Source organism: Panulirus ornatus, chromosome 55, assembly GCF_036320965.1.
Source record: "Panulirus ornatus isolate Po-2019 chromosome 55, ASM3632096v1, whole genome shotgun sequence".
Lineage (NCBI taxonomy): Eukaryota > Metazoa > Arthropoda > Malacostraca > Decapoda > Palinuridae > Panulirus > Panulirus ornatus.
In genome coordinates, this window is record NC_092278.1 from 21,208,355 (window position 1) to 21,228,847 (window position 20,493).

At 41.8% G+C, this 20,493-nt stretch overlaps 2 protein-coding genes across 3 annotated transcripts in view; both read left to right on the plus strand.

Moving 5' to 3' along the window:
• The window catches only part of LOC139765523 (uncharacterized), a 67,110-nt gene extending 63,329 nt beyond the window's left edge, over positions 1 to 3,781 (plus strand). For both annotated transcript variants that reach the window (XM_071693030.1, XM_071693029.1), the window contains exons 4-5: positions 762 to 1,484; positions 3,131 to 3,781. In XM_071693030.1, the coding sequence (XP_071549131.1) occupies positions 762 to 1,484; positions 3,131 to 3,214 (807 nt within the window). In that variant the 3' untranslated portion in view covers positions 3,215 to 3,781. The remainder of the gene's footprint in view (positions 1 to 761; positions 1,485 to 3,130) is intronic.
• A 78-nt stretch (positions 3,782 to 3,859) lies between these two features.
• Positions 3,860 to 12,676, plus strand: LOC139765435 (uncharacterized). The gene is made up of 3 exons (XM_071692805.1): positions 3,860 to 3,989; positions 7,686 to 9,287; positions 11,544 to 12,676. The coding sequence occupies exons 2-3, from the start codon at positions 8,768 to 8,770 to the stop codon at positions 12,674 to 12,676; spliced, it is 1,653 nt and encodes a 550-aa protein (XP_071548906.1). The 5' UTR covers positions 3,860 to 3,989; positions 7,686 to 8,767.
• Positions 12,677 to 20,493: the final 7,817 nt, after the last annotated feature.

Here is a 20,493-nt window from a genome sequence, read left to right on the forward strand (position 1 = left end):
CCTGCTTACGTGTGTGTGTGTGTGTGTGTGTGTGTTAAGTGGAGGAAGAGTTTTACGCTCATGGTACCCCGTCTCTTATCCTTGTATACATGTACCATGGCTTTACTCATATGTACACACACACACACACACACACACACACACACACACCAGCCTAAGCCACGTACCTGTATACCATCCAGTCCCGAGGGGAGGATGAACTGCTGGAATTAGCTGTGGGCTGACTGCCACGCCCAGGATTCGAGCCTGGGGGAGTGTGAATCCTGATCAGCGAGGCTGACCACTACACCACGGAAAGCCGTATGTGTGTGTGTGTGTGTGTGTGTGTGTTTCCAATGGCTTTGTTATTACGCATGACGTCAGGGTTACTTAAGGCTGCGAACGTGAGATTAGGATTACGAGTGAATTATAATCTCTCTCTCTCTCTCTCTCTCTCTCTCTCTCTCTCTCTCTCTCTCTCTCTCTCTCTCTCTCTTCTAAGGGCTTGCCTTCCCCCCCCCAACCCACACTTTCTGGTCTGAAAATGATGGTGAAAGTGACGGTGAACATGAGTCTCTGCGTCATTTCACTTCTCTGCGAGTCAGAGTTTATTTTCTTTCATCTTTAGAGCGAAAAAAAGGAAAATTCCATACCCTTCAGTCCATACCTTCTTTAAAACATGGATTATATAGACCCATTATTTTTTTTTCCTGCCAAATTCTTGTGAAGACTTGGGAGTTCACGAGAGATATACGCATACATATTGTCTGTCTATTCTTCAGACGACGCCTCTACCCGTCTACAACACACAGTACGAGACGTCATTCAGGACGGAGTACCTCACCGAGACGGAGTACCAGGAGGTGCCCGTCTACACCACCGTCTTCCAGACGGATTACCAGACGGAGTACCAGACAGACACGTCCGTCTTGGAGATCCCCGTCTACAGCACCCTCCTGACGACGCTCTACCACACCAAGTACCGCACCGAGTACGTCACCGAGACGGAGGTGGAGCAGGTGCCCGTGTACACCACCGTCTACTCCACCTTCACGGAGACGACGCACATCCCGACCCACTACACCGAGACGCACTTCGACACGGAGCACCTCACGGCCACGACCGTCGTGACGACCACGGCCGTCGACTACACGACGGTGACGACCCACGTCACCACCACGTCCTACGAGGACGTCTACGTCACCCAGACGCAGGAGGTGCCCACTTACGTCACCAGCACGGAGTACAACCAGGTCCTCATCACGCACACGGAGACCCTCCCCGAGTACATCACCACGACCAGGCTCAAGGAGGTCGTGGTGACGCAGACGACCACCGTCCCGCTCTACCTGACCACCACGGCCATCTCTGAGGTCCACCTGACCACCACCCACCCCATCAACCACTACCTGACCACGACGGTGCCGGCCTACATCGTGAGCACCGTCGACCGCTACATCACCAGCACCGTGCCCTACTACGTGACGAGGACGACGACCGTCCAGGTACTTGTAGACCGACCCTCGAACGCCCTCCAGCCCAATCAGTTTTACACCTACTTCGTCTAGGTCGTGTAGGTGGTAGGAGGGGAAATGGAAATTTTCCCCGTTTTCCATCTTTTTTTTTTTCTTTTTTTATATATAGGTCTTTCGGGAAATTCTAGTCTCTTATTTATCTAAGGTTTAGGGGAAATTACGGTGGGGAAACTCGCTGTTTGGTGATATTCAGGGGAAATTTCCCTGGTCCACTCTTGTTTGGGGGAAAGTTTTCGAAATACAGAGATTTGTCATCTGTTATGAGAAATTCCTGTGTTTACGATGTATCTACAGCAATAGTTGTCTGGGGTAACTTTCCACCGGGTTAAAAAGGCAAGTTAATAATGCCGAAATGTTTTTCTCCATCAAATACTAACAACACAGCAGTATAAGTACCTAGTCATTTTACACACACACACACACACACACACACACACACACATATATATATATATATAGGGAATTTCCTACGCCAGGAGAGCTTACAGAAGAATTCACAACCTAAGATATATGTCCTGTACAGGAACACAGACTAAACGCTATAGTATTATAGACTAACCACCATAGCAGGATAGACTTAGACCCTATAGAAGTTTAGATCAGTGTAGTATCTCGCGGTTAGCTATAAAACAAGGGAAAAAGATAGAAAAGCAGATTATTTTTACCAGTTATATTACGTTCAGTGTTTTCGTAGTATGTAATATATATCCGGATTGATGATATTATAGACCTTGAAGTTTAGCTTAACTTGTATAGATAGCTGAGTCCAGAACCTGTTCATCCTCCTGTTAGAGTTATAGCTTTAAGCTAAAGGCATTGAAGTTCGCCTCTGTTTCCGGTTAGCATCCTGCTGTGTTAAAAGCTTTATTGTGTTGACCAGAATACGGTATCCTTTGAGAGGATACGAATAAACAAGGAAATAAAACGTAGTATACCTTACTAAGCTATCCCTGGTATACTGCTGTTTGGAGTATACTGCCTAAGGTGACATTATACCCGCTGCTTGCGAACCTGGGCCAGCCCGTTATGTTCTTTGCATGTATATTATGTAAATGAGCGAGCATTTTCGGAGTGCATCTTGTGTTTTATGCAAATAAGCCAATATGTTCTGGGCATATGTGATATTATATGCATATGAACCTGCAGATTCTGGTCGTATCTAATATCATATGCAAATATAGCAACATAATCTAGCACATCCGATCGTTATGCAAATTAATTTGCATATCCATATTTAATGCTGTATGTAAATGACCTCCCGAACCCTGGCAACATCCACCCTTGTATCCCAATAAACTGACTTGTTTTGAGCATATGTAAATGCACCATTATTCTTCAAGCGTATGCAAATGAGCCAGCATATCCTAAGAACATTGACTTACAGTTAAACTTCCATTATCAGAGCATATTTGACGTCATATGCAAATAAACTTCACATATTTTCCTAAGCATATTTGCCCATACATGGATATAAAGAGCCATACATGACAATATATCAAAATAAACTTATATTTTTCACCCCGAGACTAAACTTCATTTCTTCCTTTTTTTTTCTCCCTCATGTTTTGTGCGCCTGTCTGTCTGTGTGTTTGTCGACTGATGCTGGGTGGGTACAGGGACCCAGCAACCCCATACGGCAGCAGCAGCAACAGCAACAGTACCCCGACAGCCAAGGCAGGAGCAAGATGTGGTTGTGGTGAACACCACTCGAACGCCACCACCACCACCACCAGGTCCTTCGCCTCCAAACCCGACGGGAAATGGCTCATCCGGGAGGACCATTCTCTGGAATCCTGATTGTTCAGTGGTGCTTTGTGACACATTTGAGGAAAGGGCCTTCCGGGAAACGCAGACACCGTAGAACAAATCTAAGACGAGTGGGTTAGTGCACAAGCTTTGAGAAATGCTGGAAGATGATGTAGACACGAAAAGAATGTCTAGAGCTGGATTATATTCAAAGACCCAGCTTGAAACTCTCAAAAGTGACGTCCGAAGGGGGTTTCTAAGCTTAAATGTCTGTGATAAGCTTGGAAGTATGGACAGGATCTTCTGTAGGGCAAAGATGCTTAAGCTTGGCACCAGTGAACAAGCGTCGAAGTCGTCACGCAGGGTCGTGGAGGAAGTTGAAGACTCGAACTCACAGATGGAGATGTGAAACACCCCAGCCACCCTTCCCTTCCCTCACTCTCTCTTTCCAAGTCTCTGTAGATCTATATATACACGGATACTTGAGATTCCTTTATAAATAACACCAGAAAAAAGAAAAAGCTTGACCAACGCGACAAGGTGCCACCACCATGAACAAAGAACACGTCCGGACAGCATCGAACTGACGTCGTCCGTCACAGGACTTCGTCTGAGACGCCTGAGTCACAAAGTCCCTCAGGGCCATAAGAGTGTATGGAGAGCCCTTGCCATCCTTGTCAGGATCTGCCTGATGGGGGTATTATCATAGCACCATCGTGGAGACGGAAGGTAAGGAGAGATACAGTAGATAATGCTACCGTGGTAGATTGGGTGATCCTAATTGATGAGGACGGGTTATAGTTCCTTTATAAAGGGTGTAGATACTGTAGATGGTAGGGTTGAAGGGCCTCCATAAGGGGGCTTAAAAGTTTAAGGTCCCTTTTTATTGTCCCTAAAATCAGGGGCCTTAAGACTGAGAGTCCCTGTTTAGGGCCTTGTTATGAATCTTAAAGGTTGTGAATCACCAAAATGTAGAACATTGAAGATTCACTTGAGATTATATTACGTGATTCCTTAAGATATTCTATCATGTTTGTGAGGAGTAAAACGGCATGTTATAATGGCATTGTTTACCTGTTATGTGGAGCAGTCGCCTCTGCAACTCTGGTTAGATAAACCTTACCTGGAGACTCGAACCACGATACAGCGATCGCTGTTCATGACCACTGCTCCACACGGGCACGTTGTTCCTGGATCGAGTTGGTAATTTTTTTTTCTAAGGACATTTAACAAAAGTCAGTTCAAGTCCAAGTTAAGAGGAGTGGCACGCCCACAGCCTCACGTGGAAATAAAATCACCGACAGATGTCGTTGTTTTGGGGACGCGTGTAGTGCACTTTGCTCCCATCCCGTTGCAAGAGGACGAGAGCAAATAATGAAATGATTTTTCACATGAGGGGAATACTGGACACTATAACTTGCACGTAATTCTGTTTTCTAAGTTCTGCCGGGGACGTCATATTCATGAAAGCTCAACTGTCTCCCTGTGCAGCAGAGAGTTGTACGTGGGACCTGTACAACGTGTGAGGAGGAACAGGGTTTCTCCTGTGCCTCACAAGTACATTGGCAACCTCTCAAGTGCACGACATTGTATATAGAGCTACCATGGATATTGCATGTATAGTTAGATGTAGATGTTGTAAAATGTATGATAAGGAGATGTTAGATGAATAAAGTTGATGAACAGATTTTTTAGGTTTTATGAATAAAGACTAAACTGGGTATATATATATATATATATATATATATATATATATATGATTGTTCCTGTATGACACTTGTTAACTATTACTACCTCGAAGTTGTTCCCAAACTGAAGACGTTGACTGACTCAGTGGAAGGCCAGTGCTAACAACCACTCATTCATAACATTTGCCACGTCCACCATCTGTACAGTCTCGGACGACCAATATACTTCTTCAGTAGAACAGTTTTTCCTCGTTATTTTCAACGCTCGAGAAAAAATGAATATTAACGTCACAAGTTTAGCGTATGTATGGGAATTTGTATAAGCGTATGTAAGTCAATATGGATTAGCGTATGTATGGCAGTATGGATTAGCGTATGTATGGCAGTATGTATTAGCGTATGTATGACAGTATGGATTAGCGTATGTGTGGCAGTATGTATTAGTGTATGTATGGCAATATGTATGTGTTTGTACGTATAGAGGTACACACAGGTATGTATGGAAGGCTGTGTAGGGGATATTGACGCACATGTACGCTACTTTATTGAAATCCAATATTTGTTGTTTCGTCACAGTTCTGGGAATGGGATATATATGTATATTCTCACATATTTGGAGGCTTCCATGTACATATCATTCGGAGATTTTTATATGTAGTATAAGTAGAGATCTCTTTATTATTATTATTATTATTATTATTATTATTATTATTATTATTATCATTATTATTATTATTTATGATTACTGTTTACTTAAGGGTAGAAAAATCTTCACGAGAGTTGTATTTGTGTATTGCTGAATAATGCTCACGTATACAGGGGGTGGTATGAATTCTGGTGCGCTGTGGTGTATGTATACAGTAATGTATACATGTGTGCAGTAGTGCATGTTTACATAACGCCTCGGTAACATCCGTGTATACTTTGGCGTGTGTATGTGTAGTGGTGTTACCGTCGTGGTATACATGTCTTGGGGGGGTATCGCACTGGAATAGTGTAGTGGTATAATGTAGCGTAGCGGTATGATATATACTGTAATGGTATGATATAGGGTGGTAGTATAATGTGATGTAGTGGCATGGTATATATCGTAAGGGTATGGCAATGGTATATATCGTAGTGGTCTGGCGCGGTATGTTATCGTAAGGGGTGAGTGAACCTTGCGTTCCTGTCACGTCATTGGAATGTGAGAGGGAGGGAGAGCTGGGAGAGTAAGACAGGTGAGCGCATGCCCCAGGACCTTGCACAGGTTCGCTCTCCCCCTCCCTCTCTCTCTCTCTCTCACACGCGCTCTCACGCAGGCCGAGACGTCTACCGCCACTGTCTCTCATAACAGTATGTGTTCTCACTGTTCTCCTGGCCTGTGAACAGTGACTCGTTAAAGGACAGTGATTCGTGAGAACGTTATACAGTGTATGAACAGACTTGCAGTGAAAGGACAGTGATCGAGCTGAAATAAACTCTGTTTTCACAGACTTGCAGTGATAGAGGTGGCAAGATAGAATAAATTCTGTATTCACAGATTTACAGCGAAGGAATGGTGTGTATCCACAATATATTCTGTATTCACAGACTTGCAGTGATGAAACAGTGCCCAGCTAGAATAAACTTTTGATTTGCAGTGATCAGACTAGAATAAATTTTATTCAAACGTTTGTGGTGGAGGAACAGTGATATAACCAGAATAAACTATATTTACAACCCACCTTTGAAAGAAAAATAAAATTCACCAGAATAAACGCCACAATGAAAGGCTTATAGTGAAAAAAAAAACTTTATCAGAGTAAACTGTTTACAGATATCCCGTAAAACGTTTACAGCAAAGTAAACTGTTTACAAATATGCAAGGAAAGCAGTTACCCCTCTCAAATAAGCTGCATACACAGATTTGTCGTAAAAAAATCTAATAGGATAAGATTTATCAGTTGTTTACATCCAAATTACATGTATAATTTGAACACGAATCTTTATATGACGAATTAGCCGATTTGGTTATGATAATTCGTAACTGTAATGATTATCGAAATGTGGATAATTATGGGTGGGAGGGTAAGGGGTTGGGGGAAGCATTATTTGATTCCATGGTTAATATAATGATTACTTGACGGTGTGTGACACGGAAGTATCAGGTCAGGACAGTCTGACGAAAGATAAAGAAAGAGATAGAGAAGGCGAAAGAAAACGGAGGTGCTGGGAAGACAGGAAAAACAGACATGAGCATACACACACAGAGATAGAAAGCTAGATTGAAAGGAAAAGACGTTAATAGGTAAGGTAAATGAGAGAGGTGATTAACTCGTCACATCATTACAACCATAAGGTTGTGGTGGACCGATGTGGCAAGAGGTGTTGTACCATTAAGCGTTGTGTGGCCGACACTCACACCACAGGGGAGAGAGAAAAAAAAAAATGCATACCTCCTTTTTAGTAATTACAGCGAATGTGTTAACTGCTAGAAACTCCCTCCCTCCCTCGGCACAAGCAGTAAATTGGTAGCGGCCTGGAATTTATATCCTGTGATTCAGGTGTGTCATACACGCACAGAATTCCCTCATTCCAGACTGGAGACAAAGCAACAGTTATACCAATCAGATTGGCAGTCTCTCTCTCTCTCTCGTGTATAGTGTCATGAGGATAGTTTGTTATCTTGCTCTCAGAATGTATATGCACACACACACACACACACACACACACACAGGATATTGATACTCAAGATTTAACTGATATGTATTTTCAGGGTCGGTTGAGACGTTTCGAGCGTGACTGAGGCAAGATGGGACGACTTGAGGTGTGTCACGTCGGGTCTGGGTGACACGAGACGCCATAACCGAAGCTTGGACGCGGTCGACGACTTCTTCATGTCCCTTGACGTCGCCAGGAACTTTTAGTCTTTAAATAGCAACAGAAAAGTTACTGGAATTACAACAGAGAAGAACGACTGACATAAAAGTGGACATAACACAAGAGACACGAGTGGTAAAGATGAGGCTGAGGCTCTCCTAGGAAAGGGAGATAGCAGGGAAGAGTTCCACCTAGAGACGGCTGAGGCTATCCTGGGAAGGGAAATAACAAAGGGGGATCCCATAGTGAAGACGGTTGAGGCTTTCCTAGGAAAAGAAATTTATCAGGCAAGACTTCCAAGGAAGGCGATAGACGATGGGTTGCAACAGCAGCGTCGAGGCCACCCCAGAGAGGACCAGACGGAGTCTCTAGCCGCAAGGGCCTCCCCTGCGGGCGCCTCCATGGGTGACGGAGAGAAGAGTGACCTACTAAGGGGTCGCCAGAAGGACTTGCGGGAAGAGGTCGAGGCCGCCTCAACCAACAGCCCTAGGGAGGTCGCAGGAAGCCCACACGGTGTGAACGGCCCAGTCCCCCTGCTGAACGACGCCCTCGGGTCGTCTCAGAACCTGGTCGACAGGCCGGCATCGGGAGGCTCCAGGAAGTCCTCGGGCAAGGCCAAGTCTGCCAGATCGTCAGATTCGGCCAAGACGAATTCGAGCAGATCCTTGGCCTCGGCCAGGTCCAAGTCAACGAGGCTCACAGACTCGCCAAAGTCAACGCACAGGTCGACCAGACCCGCCTCGCCCGTCGACCCCACACTCCTCCCTGGGTCAGTCCCGACGGAAACCACTCTCGACCAGAGAGCCCAAAGAACAGGACCAAGAAAAGGACGAAGATAACAGAGAAGACACACTCATCTCTAGAGACGCAACGGAATCAAAAGGCTCCAGAAGTCAGGAAGAAAAACAACTGCACTCACAGAAAAGCCCTCAGCTATACAAGGAAGAAATTCGGAATCCCGAAGCCACGGATTACAGTATGGAAAACGGGAAGTCCAAAAGCTCAGACAGACAGACTAATGGTTTCGTCTCTTCCTCTAGTTCCATCAGATCTCCTAAAGTTTCGGGGAGAAAGTCCCCATCCAGGGAAGGGCCTACCCATTCCGGAAACATCAGACAAGCGGAGGATGGAGGGAAGATAACAGCAAAGGAAAATACAAAGCAGGAGACTGGGACAGAGAGAGGAAGATGCAATACAGTTACAGACAGTGTGGGTCAAAACATTACAAAACCAGGTGAAAACATGGTAGAAGGCAGGAAAGTCGAGGTAATACCAGAAAGTGCAGGATGTGACATCACAAGAGAAAAGGAGAGAAAGTCAACACCAACAGAGAACATCGGAAAGAAAACAGAGACAGAAAATGAGGGGTTACAGGAAACCCTGCCTGAGGGAGAACGGATGTCAACACAAGAGGATAAAGGACCGTCGGCCATGACCTCAGCACAAGAATTAGAACCTAAATTAAGAACAAGTAAAGAGGATCCGGAAGTAACTAAAGGTTAGCTGATGTTACTATCTTTATCATATTCGTCTATCTTTCTATACTAGAATTGAATTTGTGAGATATGCTGCTAAATCAATATATAATGACCTGAACAGGGGTAGATTTCCATTTATATAGATCTATATGTAAATATTTTCCAGGACACACAAGGACCATTGTCATTTCTCAAAGGAAAGACATACAGTTATTTCTTCTTAGAGACACAAAGTCATAATTGTCCCCCTGGGATGGAAAGATCCATATTATTTTTTCCCAAGGACAGACGAAAGCAGCTGATTATTTAATTTAAGACAGACAGACAGACAGACGACACCTTCCCACCCCCTTTTTTTCCCAGACTTTGAAGTCCTTTCACGTCACGTGAATTAAGCTTAAGTAGTCTATTAACTCACAGTGTTATGCTGTAACTTGAAAACTTGAACATAATCCACCTCAACGAAAATTGCACCAATTAAACCCAGGACGGCCAATCCCTGTCGTGACTTAGCGTCGTGTAATTGAAGCAGGTATAGCATAAGCAGTCCTGATAACGAGATAATCGACCTCAATGTGTCCTTCCGGGTAGTTGAAATTGAAACGGAGTTAAAACTCGTTTATATAGAAGGCCTGTTTAAGTGGTCGTGTCCAGGGCCTTGTAAAGTAGCGATGGGCAAAGCTCCTTATGAAGTAGCAGCGCTCGGAAAGATCCCTGTCAGATAGCGGTGCTCAAAGCTCCCCAGTCAAGTTTAATCTCAAAGGCTTCCTGTCAAATTACCATATCTGAAAACAACTCTCTCAAGTACTGGAGCTCGGAGGCTTCCTGTCCCTTAAAGCTTTCAGTCAAGTATCGGCTCATAGCCGCTAAAGCTTTGTCCGAGTTACCAGAGCTCAAGTGCTTCGTCAGGTGACTGTAACTGCTACGTTGCCCGTCATGCAGCCGAGCCCCACAGAGCCATCAGTGACTAGACCAACAGACTTTCAGAGTTTCCTGTGGAGCAACAGGAGACGTGTCCACTGGTTCTAGTTCCCACAGAACTAACAGAATATTCTGAGCCACAGAACTAACAATATTCTGAGCCACAGAACTAACAGAATATTCTGAGCCACAGAACTAACAGAATATTCTGAGCCACAGAACTAACAGAATATTCTGAGCCACAGAACTAACAGAATATTCTGAGCCACAGAACTAACAGAATATTCTGAGCCACAGAACTAACAGAATATTCTGAGCCACAGAACTAACAGAATATTCTGAGCCACAGAACTAACAGAATATTCTGAGCCACAGAACTAACAGAATATTCTGAGCCACAGACCTAACAGAATATTCTGAGCCACAGACCTAACAGAATATTCTGAGCCACAGAACTAACAGAATATTCTGAGCCACAGACCTAACAGAATATTCTGAGCCACAGACCTAACAGAATATTCTGAGCCACAGAACTAACAGAATATTCTGAGCCACAGCACTAACAGAATATTCTGAGCCCAATTGAACATTAGAGTCATAGAAGATCTACCTTGCATAGAATCCACATTACGAAGACTACATTAGGTTTCTAAGGCCTACGTCACATCTAGAATTGTTCTAGATGAAATGAGAGGTGTGGAACACTAGATGCCAAATTTCTAGAACCTGGGTTTACTTGAAAAGGCAAAAGCTGACAGCAGTACTAGGATTTTCTGTTTATTCATTCACTAAGCACTAAGGCCATGATTGAATAACCGAGGCAAAGAGTGAATAACTCCGTGTATAAATATGTATACCTTGCAGAAACCAAATGTATATCAGTCTACACATACGTACCATTCAGTATTGGTCACGTGCGCCACTGCGTATGGTGCTGTGGTCACGCCACCGTCAGGGCGCGGGAGTATTGATAACTGATACATACGCACACGAAATATGCGTATGAATAAATACCTACGTCTAGATATACGCAGGGAGAGAATTCACAAACATTGTCATGACGTGACTCATACGCCCGGCAGCGGTCAGTACAATCTATTGACAGGTATCTTGGCGCTCGTCGTACGCTTACAAACACAGTGTTAACGTTTTTTTGTTTGTGTTTTTAGTAGGAATTAATATTTTTTTGTTCGTTATTATCGTCTGTTTCTTTATCCACGTCTTTGGTCTCGTACCTCACATGGCTGACCTGGGAATGAAGCATTCGTGGATTCGCCGGGGAACCAATCCACCCCAGTCACAGAAAAAAAAAAAAGGTAACCAGTGACTCAGCACCCCGTTTTCTATCTCTACAGACGGTCGAGGTGGAGAGGCGGCGGCGGTGGCGCATCAGCGCGGGGCACCGGAGACTCCTTCGGCGGCGGCGGCGGCGCATCAGCGCGGTGCACCGGAGACTCCTTCGAGACCCAGGGTTCGACAGTCGGCTCGTTCGGCAGCCGTCACCATCAGCGACCTCTTGAGCGACAGCGACCTGAGTCAGCCCTCGACCAGACCCTCGAGCCTCAGGGCTGACGACGACCCGACAGCTCACGGTGTCAGCGCTGGCTCGTCTGGCACCGGCGCGGATCCCTCACATGTCAAAGCTGAGTCTTCAAGTATCAAAGCTGATTCCTCAACTATGAAAGCTGGTTCCTCAGATGTCAAAGCTGATTCCTCAAGCATGAAAGCTAATTTCTCAATTATCAAAGCTGATTCCTCGAACGTCAAAGCTGATTCTTCAAGTGTGAAAGCTGATTCGTCAATTATCAAAGCTGATTCTTCAAGTGTGAAAGCTGATTCGTCAATTATCAAAGCTGATTCTTCAAGTGTGAAAGCTGATTCGTCAATTATCAAAGCTGATTCTTCAAGTATGAAAGATGATTCAAGTATCAAAGCTGATTCTTCAAGTATGAAAGATGATTCAAGTATCAAAGCTGATTCTTCAAGTGTGAAAGCTGATTCCTCAGATGTCAAAGCTGATTCTTCAAGTATCAAAGCTGATTCCTCAAGTATCAAAGCTGATTCCTCAAGTATCAAAGCTGATTCCTCGAGCGTCAAAGCTGATTCCTCGAGTATCAAAGCTGATTCCTCGAGTATCAAAGCTGATTCCTCGAGTATCAAAGCTGATTCCTCGAGTATCAAAGCTGATTCCTCGAGTATCAAAGCTGATTCCTCGAGTATCAAAGCTGATTCCTCGAGTATCAAAGCTGATTCCTCGAGTATCAAAGCTGATTCCTCGAGTATCAAAGCTGATTCCTCGAGTATCAAAGCTGATTCTTCTGGTCTCAAATGTGAATCAATAGATGTAAAGGATGATTCATCTGGTGTCAAAGCTGAATCTCCCCAGACCAGGAAAGCTGACATTATGGAGCATCCCAGCGTGACCAGTGCTGACGACGCTAGTGAGAATATGGCTGACACTACATTGAACGGTACTCACGACGGATGAGGTGAATGCTGACACCACGAACATTAAGGACGCTGACACCACGAGTCATGAAGGATGCTGACACCACGAACATTAAAGAACGTTGACACACCACAAGTCATGAAGGGTGCTGACACCACAGGCCTGACGAACGCTGTTGCCACACAATTAAGGAGGATCCTGGCAACGCTAGTCATGCTGACACCACGATCGAGAAGGGTGCTGACGACACGGAGTCGTGGAGGCTGCTGACACCTTAAAGCTTGTTCTGGTAACCACCCCCCCTCTGGTCATTGTAGTTTGAGTCGTCAGACAAAGGTAGTTAAGGTGGTGGTTTAACCAACCATTCTCAGTAGTGATATGCAACCAGTATGACATAACCCTTCTATTCTTACCCCAGCGTAGCTGACAGGTTTATGTGTTTCTCCCAGAAATCACAGTTTTGCAACCATAATTGTCTTTCAAACCCAAAGTTCACGGTATTTCTCTTTTTTTTTTTAGAGTATTTAAGAACGTTTGTAGCCAGTGATGTAATTTTTCTTTTGTAATCTTGTAACATAAAGGTTATATTAGTCGTTATCTTTCCTGTGTCAGCAGCCATCTGGTAACGAAAGATTCATATCAGAAGAGATGTACATACGTAAACTGGTAATGCGCGTACCGTCTTGTGCTCCGCATGGACAGTGATTTAAGAAATGTAACATGAATTACATTTTACTTTGATGCCACACACACACACACACACACACACACACACACACACAAAGCCAAGGCTATGTTCCACCAGGGAAAAACGCAAAGATAATTGTGTAATGTTGGTGGAATACATTTTTTTAGAACATGCCAAGGAATTCAACATTGTCTCTCTTTACCGTGACAATGTTGATGGTGTACATGATAAAGCACAAGGGACAATTACCTTGGCTCCCCCAACAGAGCAATTAACATTGAGTCCTCGTCATTAGTTGGACGAGTGTTGAACCGCTGTGCGAATACGACCCTCCCCCGACGGACGAATGATTTCGTGCTCACGAAACCATTTATTTCGTGAATGTGAAAACCATTGAGAGAGAGTTGGGGGGGATGGGGGAATGGAATGCATCATAATTTACGTGTGCAGGGTCGACCGTGCTCAAGGTCACCAAGGTGTGGTTAGGATCAATATTGTTCACACCTCGTGTGGCCCTACACCAGACTGTGGCCCCCCACGCACGTGGCTGTGGCCCTACACACGTGGCTATGGCCCTACACACGAGACTTGTGGCCCTACACACGAGACAGACTGTGGCCCCAACACGACAAATGTGGCCCTCGCAACATTGTGGCCACAAGTTCAAGGGTGAATCCCCTCATAAAATTCTCTCTCTCTCTCTCTCTCTCTCTCTCTCTCTCTCTCTCTCTCTCTCTCTCTCTCTCTCTCTCTCTCTCTCTCTCTCCCTCCATTACGCTGAATAATAAATTGATATTGACTTCATTGACCTGGGACGCAATATGGCCGATGGTCAGGGGTCGACGAACCCCCTTCCCCTGAGGTACAGGGTTCTCTCAGGGTCGTTAAAGGGTTGCCCTTGCATCGGGGAAGGCCTTGTCAGGGGCGCCCTGGCCAGTCCAAAGGGCTCCCTAATGACTGCTAATGGGATATTGACGTCACGCCGTGATGTACTGCGGAATGACCGAGGGTTATTAAGAAATGGGGGGGTAGTTAAGTGCTGTTCAGTGGGTTGTTGGATAGTTAAGGGATGATGATGGTTGTTGGGGGTAGGCAAGTGCTACTAAGGTTTGTTTAGGAGGTAGTTGAGAGCCATAAAGGGCTGTGAGGAGGTCGAGTGCTGTAAATGGTTGTTGGAGGCAAGTAAGTGCTATTAAGTACCTTTGGGGTAGTTAAGAGCCATCCAGGATTGTTAAGGGTTTGCAGGACGGTTGTTAAGGATTCCTGAATGTAGGTGGGACTTTCAGTTTTAAGGGTGGTTCGTGGGTGTGACTGGGTGATTCATGGCCACTAATGGGTGGATAATGGCCACTAATGGGTGGTTAATGGCCACTAATGGGTGGTTCATGGCCCTTAATGGATGGAACATGCCACTAATTGGTGGTTTAGAGCCACTAATGGGTGTCTAATGGCCGCCAATCAGTGATGGTAATTCAAGATCTATATACGGAGCCGCTGACGTCATTGGCGCCGTGTCTCGTCTCCCCTTTGCAATCACCAGGACACCAGGGTTCGAGTCCCAGGACGAGGTATTTTTTTTTTGACTGATCCCTCCACCACCAACCTCCCACCACGCTACCACCTCTGTACTTCTAAACCACAGGGACGACCACACACACACACACACACACACCACTACCACCTCAGCGACAAGTACGACCTCCTTCCTCAGCTCTGACGACCTGTGCGAGACCTGTTTCCCCCACCACAACCATCACTCAGGTAACCACTGTGACTACCACCGCCACGACCTCAGCACCAGTCGCGTCCGAACGGTAAAAAAAAAAAAAACGAAGAAAATAAGCTATTTTCGGTCTCACACGACTCGATATATGGATTGCCAAGCTTGCTTCTCCCCCTTTCTCCCTCTTCCCCTTCCCCTCCCTCTCCTTCCACCTTCCCCCGTGGGGAATGGGGCCAATCCGGTGGCGATTGGCCAGTCAGTAAGGGTGGCTGCAGTGAGCGGGACCAGCCACCTGTACAACAGCGAGGTTAGAATGGCAGACTGTCTCTCTCTGCCAGGCGTGGAAAAAACCGCTGGGAGATCCACCATACCCCAAGCAACGAAGAAATTCCTGTATTATCAGGCCTACAATGATGCCTGGGAATATGGCAAAGAAATATATATATATATATATATATATATATATTTTTTTTTTTTTTTTTTTTTTTTTTTTTTTGTACTTTGTCGCTGTGTCCCGCGTTTGCGAGGTAGCGCAAGGAAACAGACGAAAGAAATGGCCCAACCCACCCCCATACACATATATATACATACATCCACACGCAAATATACATACCTACACAGCTTTTCCATGGTTTACCCCAGACGCTTCAAATGCCCTGATTCAATCAACTGACAGCACGTCAACCCCGGTATACCACATCGCTCCAATTCACTCTATTCCTTGCCCTCCTTTCACCCTCCTGCATGTTCAGGCCCCGATCACACAAAATCTTTTTCACTCCATCTTTCCACCTCCAATTTGGTCTCCCTCTTCTCCTTGTTCCCTCCACCTCCGACACATATATCCTCTTGGTCAATCTTTCCTCACTCATCCTCTCCATGTGCCCAAACCACTTCAAAACACCCTCTTCTGCTCTCTCAACCACGCTCTTTTTATTTCCACACATCTCTCTTACCCTTACGTTACTCACTCGATCAAACCACCTCACACCACACATTGTCCTCATACATCTCATATCCAGCACATCCATCCTCCTGCGCACAACTCTATCCATAGCCCACGCCTCGCAACCATACAACATTGTTGGAACCACTATTGCTTCAAACATACCCATTTTTGCTTTCCGAGATAATGTTCTCGACTTCCACACATTCTTCAAGGCCCCCAGAATTTTCGCCCCCTCCCCCACCCTATGAACCACTTCCGCTTCCATGGTTCCATCCGCTGCCAGATCCACTCCCAGATATCTAAAACACTTCACTTCCTCCAGTTTTTCTCCATTCAAACTCACCTCCCAATTGACTTGACCCTCAACCCTACTGTACCTAATAACCTTGCTCTTATTCACATTTACTCTTAACTTTCTTCTTCCACACACTTTACCAAACTCCGTCACCAGCTTCTGCAGTTTCTCACATGAATCAGCCACCAGCGCTGTATCATCAGCGAACAACAACTGACTCACTTCCCAAGCTCTCTCATCCCCAACAGACTTCATACTTGCCCCTCTTTCCAAAACTCTTGCATTTACCTCCCTAACAACCCCATCCATAAACAAATTAAACAACCATGGAGACATCACACACCCCTGCCGCAAACCTACATTCACTGAGAACCAATCACTTTCCTCTCTTCCTACACGTACACATGCCTTACATCCTCGATAAAAACTTTTCACTGCTTCTAACAACTTTCCTCCCACACCATATATTCTTAATACCTTCCACAGAGCATCTCTACCAACTCTATCATATGCCTTCTCCAGATCCATAAATGCTACATACAAATCCATTTGCTTTTCTAAGTATTTCTCACATACATTCTTCAAAGCAAACACCTGATCCACACATCCTCTACCACTTCTGAAACCACACTGCTCTTCCCCAATCTGATGCTCTGTACATGCCTTCACCCTCTCAATCAATACCCTCCCATATAATTTACCAGGAATACTCAACAAACTTATACCTCTGTAATTTGAGCACTCACTCTTATCCCCTTTGCCTTTGTACAATGGCACAATGCACGCATTCCGCCAATCCTCAGGCACCTCACCATGAGTCACACATACATTAAATAACCTTACCAACCAGTCAACAATACAGTCACCCCCTTTTTTAATAAATTCCACTGCAATACCATCCAAACCTTATATTAGAATACTAATTACTCGAGTAATTACACGAATTTTAAGGTTTTGACCACAGATTCTTATTCAAAAGAAGTAAAAGCATTTATGCTAAAATTTTCAGGATAATCTATTTTTTTCAAAAAATCAAGAAAAATCCAAGCCTTGGATAATATTTTGCTCAGATTTTCAACTTCTGATTTTAATGAAAATCTGGGAATATGTGGTATTCTATATGGTGATTGAAGATATCGATTCAAAAAACTGCATTTCGTAAAATTAAGTACTTAATTACATACTTATTATTAATTAAAATTATATTAGAATATTAATTACTCAAGTAATTACACGAATTTTAAGGTTTTGACCTCACATTCTTATGCAAAAGACGTAAAATCATTTATGCCGAAATTTTCAGGATAATCTATTTTTTCAAAAAATCAAGAAAAATCCAAGGCTATAGCCTTGGATAATATTTTGCTCCGATTTTCAACTTCTTCAGATTTTAATGAAAATCTGGGAATATATGGTATTCTACATGGTGATTAAAGATATCGAGTCGAAAAACTGCATTTCGTAAAATTAAGCGCTTAATTACATACTTAATATTAATTATAATTATATTAGAATACTAATTACTCTAGTAATTACACGAATTTTAGGGTTTTGACCTCACATTCTTATGCAAAAGACGTAAAAGCATTTATGCTGAAATTTTCAGGATAATCTATTTTTTCAAAAAATCAATAAAAATCCAAGGCTATAGCCTTGGATAATATTTTCCTCAGATTTTCAATTTCTTCAGATTTTAATGAAAATCTGGGAATACGTGGTATTCTAGATGGTGATTAAGGATATCGAGTCAAAAGACTGCATATCGTAAAATTAAGCGCTTAATTATATACTGAATGTTAATTATAATTATATTAAAATACTAATTACTCTAGTAATTACACAAATTTTAAGGTTTTGACCACAGATTCTTATTCAAAAGACGTAAAAGCATTTATGCTGAAATTTTCAGGATAATCTATTTTTTCAAAAAATCAATAAAAATCCAAGGCTATAGCCTTGGATAATATTTTGTTCCGATTTTCAACTTCTTCAGATTTTAATGAAAATCTGGAAATATATGGTATTCTACATGGTGATTAAAGATATCGAGTCGAAAAACTGCATTTCGTAAAATTAAGCGCTTAATTACATACTTAATATTAATTATAGTTAGAATACTAATTACTCTAGTAATTACACGAATTTTAGGGTTTTGACCTCACATTCTTATGCAAAAGACGTAAAAGCATTTATGCTGAAATTTTCAGGATAATCTATTTTTTCAAAAAATCAATAAAAATCCAAGGCTATAGCCTTGGATAATATTTTCCTCAGATTTTCAATTTCTTCAGATTTTAATGAAAATCTGGGAATACGTGGTATTCTAGATGGTGATTAAGGATATCGAGTCAAAAGACTGCATATCGTAAAATTAAGCGCTTAATTATATACTGAATGTTAATTATAATTATATTAAAATACTAATTACTCCACTAATTACACAAATTTTAAGGTTTTGACCACAGATTCTTATTCAAAAGACGTAAAAGCATTTATGCTGAAATTTTCAGGATAATCTATTTTTTCAAAAAATCAATAAAAATCCAAGGCTATAGCCTTGGATAATATTTTGTTCCGATTTTCAACTTCTTCAGATTTTAATGAAAATCTGGAAATATATGGTATTCTACATGGTGATTAAAGATATCGAGTCGAAAAACTGCATTTCGTAAAATTAAGCGCTTAATTACATACTTAATATTAATTATAATTATATTAGAATACTAATTACTCTAGTAATTACACGAATTTTAGGGTTTTGACCTCACATTCTTATGCAAAAGACGTAAAAGCATTTATGCTGAAATTTTCAGGATAATCTATTTTTTCAAAAAATCAATAAAATCCAAGGCTATAGCCTTGGATAATATTTTCCTCAGACTTTCAATTTCTTCAGATTTTAATGAAAATCTGGGAATACGTGGTATTCTAGATGGTGATTAAGGATATCGAGTCAAAAGACTGCATATCGTAAAATTAAGCGCTTAATTATATACTGAATGTTAATTATAATTATATTAAAATACTAATTACTCCACTAATTACACAAATTTTAAGGTTTTGACCACAGATTCTTATTCAAAAGACGTAAAAGCATTTATGCTGAATTCATAATTTTTAAGTTCTATTTTCAGATAATCTTAATTTTTAAAAAAAATTAAAAATCAAGGCTTTGGATAAATATTTCGATTTCAATTACTCAGTTTTAATAAAATTGGTAATATATGGTATTACATGGTGTTAAATATAATCGAATACATGCATTTTCGGTAAATTAAGTTATATAAATATAATTTTATAAATTAGCATTAAATTACTCTAATTAATATAAATAATTTAGGATTATATTCACATTTATCAAAACTTAAAAGATTTATGAAAATTTTGGAATAAGTCTATTTTTTCAAAAAATCAAATAACAGGACTATTTAGCTTGAAATATTTTCAATTTTAATTCTTCAGATTTTAAATAAATTCTAATATATTGGTATTTAAGTTTGAAAGATTTGAGTCGAAAAAATGATTTCGTATAAATTACGTTAATTATTATGTAAAATTAATAATTATATTAAATGTATAAATTTTCATAATTTACAAATTTAAATTTTAACTTTAAATGTCTTATTCAAAGAGTAAAAAATAGCATTTATGTGAAATTTTCAGGAATCTAATTTTTTCAAAAAATCAATAAAAATCCAAGGCTTAGCTTGAATATTTTGTTCCTTTTTATCAACTTCTTCAGATTTTAATGAAAATCTGGAAATTATGGTTTTTCTAAAAGTGATAAAAAACGATTCGAAAACTGCATTTCCTAAATTATAGCTTATTAATTTAAATTATTTATATATTGATTATAATTACACAAGTTTTTTTACAATTTTAAGGTATTTAAACTATTTTTGCTAAAAGCTAAAAGATTATCTAATTTTCGAAATCTATTTTTCAAAAAAATCCATAAAAATTCCAAGGCCAATTTTCAATTTTCAGATTTTAATGAAAATCGGGAATACGTGGTATTCTAAGTGGTGATTAAGGTATCGAGTCAAAAGACTGCATATCGTAAAATTAAGCGCTTAATTATATACTGAATGTTAATTATAATTATATTAAAATACTAATTACTCCACTAATTACACAAATTTTAAGGTTTTGACCACAGATTCTTATTCAAAAGACGTAAAAGCTTTATGCTGAATTTTCA

Excerpts from the sequence above, each read along its gene's own strand:
- LOC139765435 (XM_071692805.1), top strand. The coding sequence starts at position 8,768 with ATGGAAAACGGGAAGTCCAAAAGCTCAGACAGACAGACTAATGGTTTC. Across the intron at positions 9,288-11,543 it reads GGATCCGGAAGTAACTAAAG|ACGGTCGAGGTGGAGAGGCG; the intron begins GTTAGCTGATGT and ends CTATCTCTACAG.